General features: G+C 43.9%; 1 protein-coding gene across 1 annotated transcript in view; it reads left to right on the forward strand.

Annotated features, from left to right (window-relative positions):
- Nucleotides 1–14,485, forward strand: part of grik4 (glutamate receptor, ionotropic, kainate 4) — a 329,989-nt gene that overhangs the window by 236,872 nt on the left and 78,632 nt on the right. Inside the window, exons 9-10 of the mRNA XM_037084197.1 lie at nt 7,948–8,126; nt 12,088–12,141. Of these exons, the coding sequence (XP_036940092.1) occupies nt 7,948–8,126; nt 12,088–12,141 (233 nt within the window). The remainder of the gene's footprint in view (nt 1–7,947; nt 8,127–12,087; nt 12,142–14,485) is intronic.

The following is a 14,485-nucleotide window of genomic DNA, read 5'->3' on the forward strand; positions in this document are numbered from 1 at the left end:
CGCCTCCTTGTCGAAGGCGCTCGTTAGATTCTAAAGATACTAAAGCGTATGACCTTAAAAAAAGCTCGAAAATCTCCCCGAGGGAAGTTATTTTCGTAAATAGAGAGGAAGATTAAATCATGGCCTGTTCCCACCCTCCCGTTGTCGGACGAGCAGTAATTACAACTCCCCAGACAAAGGCACTGTGACCCTGAGTGGCACCTGCTAACCTTTTCCTAATCAGCACCAGGCTTTGAAGGAAGGAAATAAGCTTGAGACATCAACCGAGTGTCAGACAGCCAGAGATGGCAATGAGCCACTGTGAACCGCCCACCCTGCCTATCTTCATTCTCAGTTCTTCTGCCTTTTAACTTTCTCTTTGACTGTCTCTTGGACTTTACGTCGGAGTCTCCTTTCATTCATAACCCTGGCGACAACATTCGTCCCTCGAATGCTTCATGTATTAAGCCAAATCCTGTGTGTCTGCATGTCCATAATATGAGGGTTGCTGCCCGAAATTGCCGTCTGAATTTGCAGAAATTGGAAAACGTTGCTTGGAAGATTTAGTTAAATTGTGTATTTAATCTTAGTTTAATTCAGCCTCGCTACACAAACCCATTACCGCTGCAAGGGTCCGAAATATATCATTAGTTGTTTTCCCTTTCAGGTTTTCCTGTACCTGTCAGTCATTCTTCTGTTTCAGAGCCCAGATCCTGTTTCTGTGACATTTATTCCACAGACAGTTGATTAATACAGCTCTGGCGACAACACTGATAACGAGTCAGCCCTTTTAGGCACCCTCTGACTTTAATATTGGCGAGTTTGGAGAAAAGAAACTCATTTAACATTACTCTTCTTCCTCCCTCCGGTTGTGTGTGGGTGTGCGGGAGGTTTTTATTCTGTGTCAGTGGGCTAAGAGAGGACTGGAAAGGAAATTAAATGAAATGAAAAGAAATGAAATGAGGAGAGGGGGAGATAGGAGATACCAAGGTGAGTCCGAGAAAAGAGGCGAGGAGAAATGCAGCGACCGGGTTGGGATTATGCATTTGCTACAAGAGGGAAACGGTCCAGGAAATGACGTGGCCGTATTGATTGCACCCTCTCATGTGACCCCCATTCATTCAATAGAAAATGCAGCAGATGGCAGAGTGCCCAGTTTTTGTGTGTGTGTTTGTATCCGTGAATGTGTGTGTGTGTGTGTGTGTGTGTGTGTGTGTGTGTGTGTGTGTGTGTGTGTGTGTGTGTGTGTGTGTGTGTAAAGGTCTGGGTTCAGCAATCGCATCAGCCGAAACCCATTCGACTTTGGCTCCGGCTCGCCCAGGGCCGCCCCTCCCCTCCTCTGTCGGCTCACGCAGTCAGTTGGTCGGTTGGCAGCCGGCTGTCGGTGGCTCGTCCACATGTGCCGGCCTCATTAATCACCCGAGCCAGTGACAGCCTAATAGAGCGTGGCCAATTCATGAATATTTTCCAGCCATGGCTGAGGAGGCAAGGATGGAGGTGGAGCTGTGCCCAAAGGCATGGTGCACACCAGGACGGACATTAATCTAGCTAACCTCCAATATCGATGGCAGTATCAGCCGCAGTACTGTAACATTTGCCCAGAATACCGTCCACGTAGTTTTTGGCTCTGCTGGGTGGCCCCACATGTCGCGTGGCTGTGGCCTTTGGTAAATGAAAAGAGACACAAACACACACACACACACAAAAATGCATGCACAGAATTTCCCTGTAGTGCAAACCACACTCAACGCATGCTGTCCCCACACTCCCTGGCACTGTGCTACAGCGGTGCACTTTCATTAGTGAGGAGATTGGTGCAGCTGTCACTAAGCTGAACGGGAACATCCAATAAGCTCTGAAATTTAACTGAAGCTGCAGTGCAGGTACAGAATTTCTAAGTTCAACAGAACAGTGGGTCTCAAATGCTTGCAGAGCATCCCCCCCCCCCCCCCACACCTTTGATAGGCACAGTGTGAGCAGGATTTGCCATTTCAACTCACTGCATTGTTCCACTGCAGCTATAAGAGGGAAAAACACTTCTATCTCTTACTGAGTCAAGTTTCCACTAGGATCTTTCCATTTATAGAACACCTCATGCTACGTGATTGCCTCTTTTCTCTGGTTCTGATGGCTTTCCTGTGTCATTTACTCAATTACACCTCTCCATAACCGACCCACTGACTCTCCATGTTTCACACTTACAGTAACTTTGTGTTACTGCCATCACTAACCTGTCATTACCATTACTCGGGTGCTCAATGACTTGTGCACGGGAATGTATTCAAAGGTGTAAGAATGACGGGAACGAAGTAATTACAGGGGCTGGTCTTTCTGACGTTGATGATAGTAATTACAGCGTAGCTACTAATGATCCTGGTGTGGGCTGAAGGTGACGTTGGTCGTGCAGGTAAACGCAGCACCGTATGGTTTGAAGAGATTCTCATTGAGAAAATGGAAGGCAGTTGTCTTTGAATGCTCTGAAAAAGAGAAAGTGAGTGTTTCATGGTTTTGGCTTTTTTTTTTTTTTTTTTTTTTTTGGTGTGTTGATTCCCTTTTATTTTAGTGTTCTGTTTCCCTTGTGTGCTCCTGTCTCACATCAGCCTCGTCAGCACTGCCCAGTTCCCAGTGTCTCTCTACCTGCACCTCATACCCTTCTTAATTTAGTTTGTATTTGAGCCTTGTTCCCACAATCTTTGTTGGTGTGTCGGGTTTTTTTGTCTGTGCTCCTGCGCCTGTTCCCTGTTCCTCGTGTGTTCCCTGTGTTCCTAATTTGGTTCTTGTCTTTTTCTGGTTTGTCTTCATTTTTTTCGCTTTGCTTACCTTTTTGTTGTTTTTTTCAATCGTTTCGAAATTTTAAGGTTTCAGACATCAGCTAAATGCTTGCTTTTTGTTCTTTCTCCCTCCTGCCTGTGTTTGTCTGGTGTTTAGTTCCCTTTATGCAAGACACAGCAGAGTGGAGTTAGCGTAGTTGCAAATGTGCAGTATTACTCTTTGGTTGAGTAAAACGTTTAAGCTCTTAAAAGTGAAGAATCGAGGCTGATTTCATACCTGTGTTGAACATAACCAGTAAAAAACTAAAAAAAATGATAATAATCTTCTGACTGCCATGTGGTCGAGAGGCATTTGTCATTTCAGCCTACTGTTTCCACTATGGTCTGAATAAACATGAAAATTAGGCAAATTAGTCCACTTGCGTATGAAAAGGCAAAAAAAGTTGATAGAACATGCTAGGCCTGGACGTCAACCTTGACATTGGTCAGTCTTTTGATTGCAGTCTTTCCATGTTGATGTATGGATGCACAGTGGTTTGTTTGGTGGCTCAAATAAAATGCAGCTTGTGTGCAACCAATCAGAAATGTTCAGTGCTGCAAACCCCAGCCCAGAGGTTCCTGTACTTGTAGAAAGTAAACCCCCCCCATGCAGAGGGGCTAAATGTCCCCAGAACTTAATTTAGACCCTAGTCCCTGGGGTCTAAATGCAAATGCAATGAGTTCCTCTATAGGTTCTTGGTCCCTGGGGAAAGTTCCTGCAGGTAAAAGCTGCTTATCTTCACCTCTTTGCCTTTTTCTTCAGGCATCTATCTTGTTCCTTTTTTTTCTCTTTTTTCTTTTTTCTTTTTTTTTTTTTTTTAGCTCTTCTGTTCCTCATGCAGTAATATCGCACTCAAGCTCAGAAACCGACAAATGAAGCTCTCTGCAGGATAAGTCATTTGCGGCTTCCAGCATGCCACATGAAAAATGAATATGAATGCTGTTTGCGGCGAGAACAGGAATGATCAGCAGGAGCAGATTAGATCAGCGCCACCACCGAGTGACAGGTGGATTATAGTCAGTATTGATGGCTCTACTTTTAGGGTTATTTGGCGTAATGGGAAGAGGACTATGTTCGGGCATACTTTGAGTGTTTTGACACATGATCTTGTCGACAGCGGTTTAAAGTGACGGCCCCAACAGAGGCAAAGTCATAAAGTGAGGCCTTACACACTGCTCAAGGCTAAATGATGAGTCATCGTGATATTAGACTGTCATCGGGGCCTTTGGGTCTGTGTTGAAAGCTTCTTCTGTGACCGAAGGTTTCTCTCTGTATTATTCATCTCCACCTGTCAAGGAATTCATATTCAGCTGCTGTGTTTCATGAACAGGTTAATGTTTTTGCACTGCCAGGACCTCTGTGTGGTGGCAGTGTGTGCTTCGGTGTACTTTGTGTGTTCGCAAAAAAAGCTGTGTGCCTCTGTTTGTGTGTGTGTGTGTGTGTGTGTGTGTGTGTGTGTGTGTAATCATGCGTGGCATCCTGTGGTGACAGTATGTGAAAGGTAAATGAGTGGTTGCCCGGCTTGAATGTCAGATAAAGCCCCTCACCTTTATCTGTTTGCCTGAGCGAGAGCTCGAGCCATGTGTCGCCCATGCCAATGAGATAGAGTGGTCTTAGTAACGCACATTTGTAATTCAATACTTTGAGGACCCTCTCTGATACTGAGCATTCCTCAACCACATGTCTGAAGTGTGCTGTGTTGCACCTGTGACCGCACCCAACAGCAGTTTGCCAAAAAAATCAACTCATGAATACATTTGGGATGCTGTGTAACAAAAACAGAATGCAATCATTTGCAAATTATGTGAATGCAGTGTTGAACTTGGCTGTGAGCGACTCAGCCTTTCCAGGATGCCCCTTTCACAACCCAATCATGATATTATAACAATGAACCTGTTTACCTGTGGAACGTTCCAAACAGGTGTTTTTTGGAGCATCACACAACACACCCAGGCTGTTTTTGCCCCCCCTGTCCAAACTTGTTTGAGAGGTGACACTGGCCTCAAATTCAGGATAAGCAAATATTTACATCAATCAATGAAGTCGACGAGGTGAAACCTTAAATATATTGCCTTTGTGCTGTTTTTAACTGACTACATGTCAGAAAGGATTAGCAAATGATCATATTCAGCTGGAAACGGGGTTGTAGTAGCACTATGGAGTCGTCTTTTTTTTTCCTACTTGTCGATCCGTGTATTGTTCGACTCTGCAGGGTTTCACAGTATTCTGCTGGTCTTCAGGTGGCAGTTACAGTCGATGTGCCAAGAAAATGAAGAAAGGGAGGGACGACTGCAGGATAGTAAAGAAAAAAAACTGACTTTGCGAATGAGTTATGAAGGAGGAAATGCATTCAGCATGCTTGTTATTAGACCTCAAGGATGCGATCACAGCTATAAAGTTAACTGTGAGGCTGGTGTGGAATTGAATACAATTACGAATAGTAATTATACAGCACATGCGTCAGTTGTTTCCTGTCAGTCTCTTGTAAGTGTGTGTGTGTGTGTGAGTGTGCAGTAAAGTCTTCGCAGAGAAAGATGGACTCGTAACATTGAAAGATATTATATAAAGTCTTATATTACAAGGTTAGTGCTGAAAAACGGTGACCAAAATGGAAAATGACATTTTTTTTACAATCATAACTAATCGCAACCAGCTGAAACAGTACACAGGACAAAAACAGTGTGCTCACTCTCAATGTCCTCATAAAGACAGAGGTACAAGCACACACACACACACACACACAGGCTGTCTTAAATGCTGTTAGAAAAGAAGAAACGTGTACAGGGCAACACACTCTCACACACACACACACACACAAATACAATCCCACAGAACTTGTTCTCTCTGAACAGGGACCTATAGAAGTCTAACTGAAGAAGAGAACATTTTTCATTCAGCTGCATGTTTTTCATTTGATTGAAACTGGTTCACCAGAGCAAACAGTGAGGGAACAACATGGCTGCTGTAAAGCACCCTCGTGAAAAAAAAAAAAGAAAAAGAAGAAGCCTCTGACTCCCCTTTGAATCCTGTGCAGCCAGAACACTAAAGAGAATATGAGTTTTTCTTCTGCATGTCACTCTGTCTGAATGCTCTTTAGCCAGCCACATCTAGCGCAGTCTGCGCGCCGTCTAATGTCATGAACTTGATGTGAAATTGTATTTGATGCCCTGCGCCGAGCTTCAGAGGCTGGATGCAAGAGGCAGACAAGGAGGGCGGTTTAGCAGGAGCTATTTCAAGCTCATCAAATTTATTCTGCGTTATACTACAGAGGAAGCTGATCTGACAGGTTCGAGACACAGGCGGGCGAGCAAGACGCGGCAGCCAGGAGCGATGTCTCATGAGTGCACAGACACAGGTAGCCAGGTAGAGGAAGGCAAACACACACAGTGATATACCGCCACACAGACGAGCTGAAAGACGGGCAGACACCGAGACGTAATTGCACAAGCTATTAGACATGATGCCGGTGACTGGGACACCGCTGCAGCTCACATTAATGTGCTGTGGAGAAGCCAAAGGAGTCGGCCTGATAACTTAAAATTGCCACACTGAAATTGGTCTCAGTGTGACGGATGAACTACTCTGCCGTCGCCATGGCAAACATCACATGAAGTATCTGTTGATACCAAAGTCGAGAGTGCTGTTTTATTATTACTTTGTAATGGAAAAAAGCAGGTGGAGGCTCAGCTAATGCAAGTCCTTTGCCATGATGTCCTTCTCATATGACTCCCCTCGCCGGTATCAGGAAATGTTATACGAGTGTGATGAGATCTGCCAAGTTGAGTGCCAGTGTGTGGCTGTCTGATGACCCACTGGGGTTCACAACTCTCAGATTCATTCAGTTTGTGTGTGGGTTTTTTTTTTTTTTTTTGTCCCACTGCAACTCGCCTCGCAAATGAGTTTGGAATTCCTATATGGAAAATTAGCCCAATAACCTCTCCGGGGCTGCTAATATATGGGTGCAAAGTGGCTGGCAAAATGCTGCCGGGGGCATTTTGATTAAGTCGGCTGTGCTTTAATTAGGGGCAGTTCCCCCTTACCTCGCTGGAGTCAAACGGCCTGCTACCATGGGAGGGAGCTGCTGAGACATCCATTTGTGTTTGATGGCTTTACAGTAATTGTAATTAAAGGTGATCAGTCCACTTTTTCTGCATGGACATTTTTTTATGGATTTGCTGTTGTCAAATGCAACAGACTTACAAATATTTGTTTCATCGAAGCACGATATTGATTTAAGTTCAGCCAAAACAGATACCCGATAAAAAAACCAGTAAGATAAACAATAATTTTACACTTTTAAAGAGAGGTTTGTAACATGTCTTTTTATGAACACCGAAGGGCAATGAAGGCCAATATGTCGTGAGCAAAGATGGATGATTTAAGCGAGACTTATTATGATCATTTCCAGGCTCATCATTTTATTTCTGGTTACTATTACTAATCAGCCTACATGCAGCTCCTCTCTTCTCTTCACTCCCGAAATGCACCGTCAGTAGTCCCGCTTTCATACCACAACTACGTGACATCATCATGGCACACCTTTGGATAACTGCTGTCTAGCAGCTAGTTTGGCACGTAAGAACTGATTTAGCACAGCTGCTCTGTTGTTTTTAGCAGTGCTGGCTCAGGTGTGTGCAAGCTGACCAATCAGACCAGACTGAGTGTTCAGGAGGCGGCGTCTTAAAGAGAGAGGATCCATAACAAAGGCAGAGCACAATGCAGCAGCTCTGATGTGTAGATCCTGCGCTTGCATATTTATCAGCAACAATTACAGTCTCAGCTGGTAACCACCTAATAATATGAAAAAAAAAAAAATGATTAGCCCGATATTTATGGGGCATCTCTAATCTGTTTGTGTTGGAGGACTATGTAACGTATGGGGTTCATACTGTGTTACAATATCAATCATCACTCTCTGAATGCTGTTGACTTTCCCTAACTTTTCAGTTCAGTGTTTCCCTAACTTTAAAATAAGAAATGATAACTGTAAAGCTCCATTTCCTGAGGAGAGTCTTCCCTTCATTACAAGAAACTGTCTAATGTGGTACGTGTGTGTGCGTGCGCGCGTGTGTGTGTGTGTGTGTGTGTGTGTGTGTGTGTGTGTGTGTGTGTGTGTGTGTGTGTGTGTGTGTGTGTGTGTGTGTGTGTCACCGGCAGGCTTATTGAACCTGGAGCAGCTCCTCAGGCAGTTCCTCATCTCCAAGGAGACTCTGTCAGTGCGCATGCTCGATGACAGCCAGGACCCGACCCCTCTCCTGAAGGAGATCCGAGATGACAAGACTGCCACCATTATAGTGGATGCCAACGCCACCATGTCACATATCATTTTGGAACGGGTGAGTATGGTTCGCATGGTCGCTGTGCCATTCACGCACCGCTAACTTTCTTTCTTTAACTTTAATCCATGTCTACTGTCTTAGCTTTATACTGGGGGGGAAAATTCCCAAGATCGAGATTTATATAATTCTTATACATCTAACAAAGAAAAAGTAACTCAGAAATGCCAGTGGCAAGAAGTGTTCGGGGCTAAAAGTAATTGTATACGTGGAGAAGAAGAAAAAGAAGAAGAAGGTGTTGCTTCATCTAACCTGCAGAGATAGAGCTTTTATTTCCCACATGGCTCAACATATATAGTGCAGCACGTATAAAAAAGGGAAATATCTTTCTCGCCGCCATCAAAGGTCTACGTTCTTGAATGACATGACAGATTATGTGAATTTATGCACGTTGTGGCAGAGGGCACAGCTTTTTTTAAAAGACAGGGTGACGACGGAGCCCGGGGTCAAACGCACAGTTCCCAAAAAATTGAAAGGCAAAAATGAATCGAGGCAATCTTATTAAACAAACCTGTTACATCAAATGATATGGATGAGAGTGTTAAATCAAGATGCATGCCAATGCTTCATCCTCCATAAGTGAGAATTCTGCACAGTTAAGTGGATTAGTGTGAGTAAGACGGGCCTCATGAAAACAGAGGAGCCCTTTTGTCTCCTAATACAGTGCATGTTATGGATTAAAAATCGGAGACAAATTGAGCGGACTGAGGCATTAATGTCCTCATCTGTTGCGTTTTATCTTTAAAACAAGCTTTACATAAAACCACAACATGCAAAGTTCAACATGTGACAAAAACAGCAGCGAGCACTATTTTCAGCCAGCAGCACGTCTTGAAGGTGTTTTTTTGTTTTTTTTCTCCCGCTGATGGCACACTCCAGTAATTAACTCAGAACATTATTGAGACGTGGGACACTTTGACTCCCGAGCCTCTCCGGATTGGAGCCTTGTGTTTGTGAAGAACCTTGATGGCATCAATAAAAGGTGATCGTGTGAGCTGGGGACACGAGGGTGTTTGGCAGCAGCATATGGCCTCTTAGTAATTAATACACACCTCATTATTTCTAGAAGACGACGGATGGATGGCGAGAGTGGAGGTGACAATAACTAGAGACCGGGGGGGCGGGGAGCTGCTTCTCTAGTTTCCCAGCTCTTCTACCTCCCTCGTTCTCTCTATTAAAGTCTCTCTCGCAGCAGTCTCCATCTCTCACCTCGATGGAGTGTTCGGGCAGCCGTCAGTGGTCATTCAGTCACCATGGCAATCCTGGGCCTCAGAGCGGTGGGAGCCCTCGGTGGGATGTCTCTCTTCCTCTCTCTTTGTCTCTTCCCCCGTCTGTCTCTACGGTTGCTCCCTTTTTCTTTTCTTTTTTTCCTCGCTTTCTGTTCTCTGCCCAAAATGCGGAGAATACAATTTCACTTTGTTTGTTCACACCTCCCTCCCTGTGCGGTCTTGTATACCCATCCCTCCATCTCGCACTCTTTTGTCTCCTTTATGTGCCACGCTGTCTGTCGAGAGACAGGCCTGCAGCAGGGTAATGGAAAGTTGGCCGTCCCGCCTCTTATACGGAGTGCCTGGTTGGCAAACATATCAAAGCCATGCATCTTTTTTACCAGTCCGAGATGATAATGCGAGTGCCCTGCCTGTCTGAAGGGACAGAATCGCCTTTTGTCATGCAAGACATCCCGCTTTATTGGTCTGTTTGCATCTTGTATCAAACCCCGGTCAGACAAAGGTCTCCCTCTCTGAGGTTTTAGCATTCAGAGGGGTTTAGGTCAGCAGTGTTAGCATTCTGAATGTAATCTTGTTCAGTCAGGCTTCCACTGTTGTGAGACGCTGTATAGAACCAGAGTGGGATGGATGGTGAGCCCGGTATATAGGGGCAGTGCGACTGTGCACACTCTGACCAGAGGCTGCGGCGGAACAACAAGGAGATCAGGAAAATCTTATTGCAAATGCAGCGACAGGGAAACCAAAGAGATAGTTCTCATCAGCTGCTTGTTTCGGTTGCATTGTGCGATCTGTCTGTGATGCGGGCAGCGAAATAGGATTCCGGTTGTCAGTCATGTCAGTTTCTGTTTGGTGTGGTATTAAAGGGGACAGATCAGCTAAAGAAAAGATGCAGCTGTATTTTCTTGCTGTTTAGACCCCCAAAGGTTTTTTTTTTTTTTTTTTTTGTCATTTTGTCCCTTTAATGTGTTATATATGTTCTTATGCATGTAAAAAGTCTTGACTGTGAAAAAGAGCAACATCCACACCAGCAGAAGCTCCTGTCTCCTACAGAAATCACTGCTTACGAAACACCTCGTCAGTAGTCCTGCCTCTAATTCTGTGACTTTGTGACATCACTCTAGAGGCCGTAAAGAAACAGGAGCTCAAACACTCAAGCACTGGACAACATGGAAAAACTGGTGTGTTTTTTGAGCCCTAAAACATGTAAACCTATTCTATTAGTAGCCCAAAATAAAATTATGAGCATGAAAATGAGCAAAACATGTCTCCTTTATGGACAGTAGTACAAATTAAAGTCCCAGGGCTTATACTACTGTGATCGGCTACTAAAAAAGAATGATGAATAGATAAATGTGAGTTGCTGGTTTCCAAATTCTCACAAATCTGTCAGAGGAGCCACTTAATGTGCAGCGTGAGATGCTGCATCACCTCCTCCAGTCACCGAGTCCAGCTCGGTGGAGAAGGGTCAGTCGCTAATAAAGTGACAAATTCTGACATTTCAAGGTGCTGAAATTTCTCTTGAACTATTACCTGCTACAACCTGCTGCGTGAAGCTACTGTTAAAGACGGTAAAATCTCCACCACCTTGTGCCATTAGCTGGCTCTACTCCCGGGCAGGTGCGAACAGACAGCTCCCTTGAATCATGATAATAGTAACCTTACATCGTCGTCATGCATTTAGTAGTTTGAGAGTAAATGCGCACTAAATATCCTCAAAGGAGATAGCTTGATAAAAACGTCTTGAGAAGTTCCTCAGAGTCGAATAATGAAAGTTGTATTTTGATGTTTTTGCCGTAATAATTGCCGCCTCTCTACTCCGCACTCTTTTATTATTTATGCTGCGACGGAACACTTAAGTTGAATAGTCAAAGGCCGAGCGACATAAACATACACCCACTTATTGCACAAAGACAACCACATATAGTTAACATTTTTCTTTCGGTAATGACAGCTAAATGTCTGTTATTAAACTCTCTTTGATGATAAACAACCTTAGATGTTAGTTTTGAAAGCTACTTGTTATGGAAATATGTAGATTTCTGTTCATCCAGGTGTGGAAAAGAGACTCTCTGAGTAGCGTCTCTGAAGGGGCACGAGGGTTAATTCATGCTCAGGAAGAATTCCAGTTAATTAATGATTTTGATAGAAAGAAAGTTCTCGTAAAAAAACAGGACGTTCTTTGAAAGCATTCGGTTTGATATATATATCTGTCTATTTGATATTTATTGATTGTAATCATGGTGTGCACTGCAGTGTGATTAAACAGCAGCCTATAGCTCGATGATTTTCTTTTCTGCTAATGACTTTAATGAAATGGAACTATGAAAAGTTCGCCCTGTCCTTCACAACTGCTCCTCACTGTGACTTTGATTTAATCAAATTGTAAGACGAGGCGACGAGAGGCATACTAATGCACCTCAGAAATTAATTGCTCCATTGAGAGCCGCCGTCAGATAAGAATGTGTCTCGTCTTATCAAGATGTGGATTTGATCTGTGTGCTGCAGACTGGAGCTCGAGTTACACTGAATCACTGACCTCTCAACTTCTCTCTCCCAGAACCCTCTTTCTTCTCCACTATCTTGGCTCTCTGCGCTGCTCTCTCTCTTCCTCCTCTCCTTCCCTGACCTCCATCTTAACATCTTTTTGTTTGGATATCTGTGTTGTACCTGCCGTCTCTCACATTTTCTCTTTATCTCCCCCCCTCCTGCCCCTCTTGTCTTCTGCTCCGCAGGCTTCAGAGCTGGGAATGCTGTCAATCTACTACACTTACATCTTCACCTCTCTGGTAAGCAAATGAAAGCTGGTGTGGGCATTTAAGGGAGATGTCGATTTCACGCCTACAGGAGCACATCAGTGCTCTAAAGCTGCTGTAGTGTATTAAAATAGCACACTTTAATTGCTGCTCTACGTGTAAATGAGCGATTGAATGCGTAGAGATAGGCAGGCAGGAGCTAAGACAGACGAATTATAGCATGGCTGCATTATGGCATAGTCGATTTTCTCCCTCACTGCATGTGACTACAGATTAGAGACACGCTGGGTCTATAGTGGCTCCAGTCGCTGCTTGTTTGCCCTCCCTGGTTGAAATGCACCTCTGGACCAAATAAATAATGGTGATTAGTATAATTGCCACCAGTTCTATTGATGTTGTTGCTGCTGCAGTTTTTCTTATAATAATGATTGTGGAGAGGCTGCCAAGCTCACATTGAATGAGTGATGAAGTCATCGTCCACTGAGTCAACATTCATTTCTGTCAGTGAATGAGTCAAGGCGGAGCTTCACACATCCTTCCTCTACACCTGTCTTTCATTCTTTCTTCCTTTCATTCTGTCTTGGAATGAAGTCAAATAGTCAATAGTTAATTGCTTATATTTTGTAAGGTTTGATGCTTAATTGGTGTTATTGCTCAGTTAATCAGCATACTGCATGCTGTTTGATTTCGCCTTGGTCTCTGAAACCTTTAAAAGTGTGTGAATGTGTAAGTAAATTTGTAAGAATTTCCATGTAAAACACTGAAAAATTAACTACAGTTATCAACGGAACATGTCAAAGACGTCCATGTGTGGTGCTGAAGAGATCTGCGGATTTCATCATGCTAACCAGCTAGTCCCCTGCATGAAAACCCATTTCTCCCAGCAGTGTAAAGCTCCTATGCAAGCGGTGTAAACACCAGCACTCTCCAGATAGTCCAACTAGCTGCAGGGCTAACTGAACTAACAAGCTAATGATAGTTAGCTTTGAAAATAAACATATATAGTAGGCCAGTGCCTATACAATTATAGTCTATTTTGAATGCTTTTCTCATTTTCTTCATGTCAGCAAATAGGCTTCATCTGCTGTCAGCAGTGTGTCTCCTGCAGTTTTCTGCCATCGCTGTTACGCAGCGGCACAGTTAAGAAGTGTTCAAGTCCCCCGCGCTTTTTAATTGTTGTCTGTGAGCTTCTGTAAATCCTGCTAGTTCTCATTATAAAAAAAGTTATCAGTGTTGTAAAAGTAATTAACCTTCATCCATGTCTCAAGCAATGCCATTTTGGGCTGTTGAATTTGAGGGAATTGTGCCTGACCACCCTTGAAAGTTCTTTGAGTTTTGATGTTGTTATCTGTTCTGTAATGTCCTCTCAACTTAAAACTGACTTCATCACATTGCATTACATATTGTGGAGTTCACTCGTATTTAAAGCCACATTGTATATATACAGTGACTTCAATTTAAGGTGGCTTTGTGAAGGATGCTGCATATTGTTTACAATGACATTGTCCTCAGAGGGGGGCAGATAGAGAAAGAGCTGAGAGAGGCAGCTAAACGAAGTGCTTCTCTGCAAAGTTGCTTTCAGAGCAGTAGCAGGTCAGCAGCTGAATCATTATGACTGATGATTTTCCTTAAATGCTTTATCTCAGGCAGGTATACACGAAGCTCCTCTGCAACTTCCGTTAAAGTCTAAGGTGTTTTTATGGACTGTAAAGTTATCATTCTTTTTTATAGATGCCCCTTGAATAGTGTATTTTGGAAATTAGAAGTACGGTGGGGCCGATCAATTAGGCCACTGTCCGTCGACTACTAATCCCTCAGCATTGTAACATCATGATTCAAAAGGCTCCCCAGCAGAGAGCAAAATTAAGAGGCGTGTTCCCTCAGAGTTGCTCTAGGGCGAGTGTGGTTGTTGTTTGTGATATGTGGGGAGAGGAAACGAAAAGAATTATGTTAGGTGCTCGGTGCACGCACAGTCGGTTAAATTTGTGGTAGCAGCGTTTCTTTTCCCGCGGGGCGGCAGTTTCTCTCATCCTTTTTTTATACACAGTTCTCTTAGCTTAGCTTCCTTGGCTTGTCGATCCAACGTTGTTCTATGCATATGAGGCTGAACAAAGCTAAGTTACAGACAGGGCACTTTGCTTTTAGACCTGGCGCAGATGTATGTCGGTGGTAAGTATCCTCGGCGGTTGGAGATTCATGTCAGAGCAATGACGGGAAACACAAGAACTACAGTGGTGAGCTAATCGCAGCCTCAGGACAACACTCAGGGGACACGCTGCCTCAAATTCATGAACAATGTTATCGTCCATCACAATGTTTCACTGTAGGCATCGTCATATGCCAGCTCAGCTGACATCACCCCACCCTAATTAGACGT

Source organism: Acanthopagrus latus, chromosome 2 (genome assembly GCF_904848185.1).
Source record: "Acanthopagrus latus isolate v.2019 chromosome 2, fAcaLat1.1, whole genome shotgun sequence".
Taxonomy (NCBI): domain Eukaryota; kingdom Metazoa; phylum Chordata; class Actinopteri; order Spariformes; family Sparidae; genus Acanthopagrus; species Acanthopagrus latus.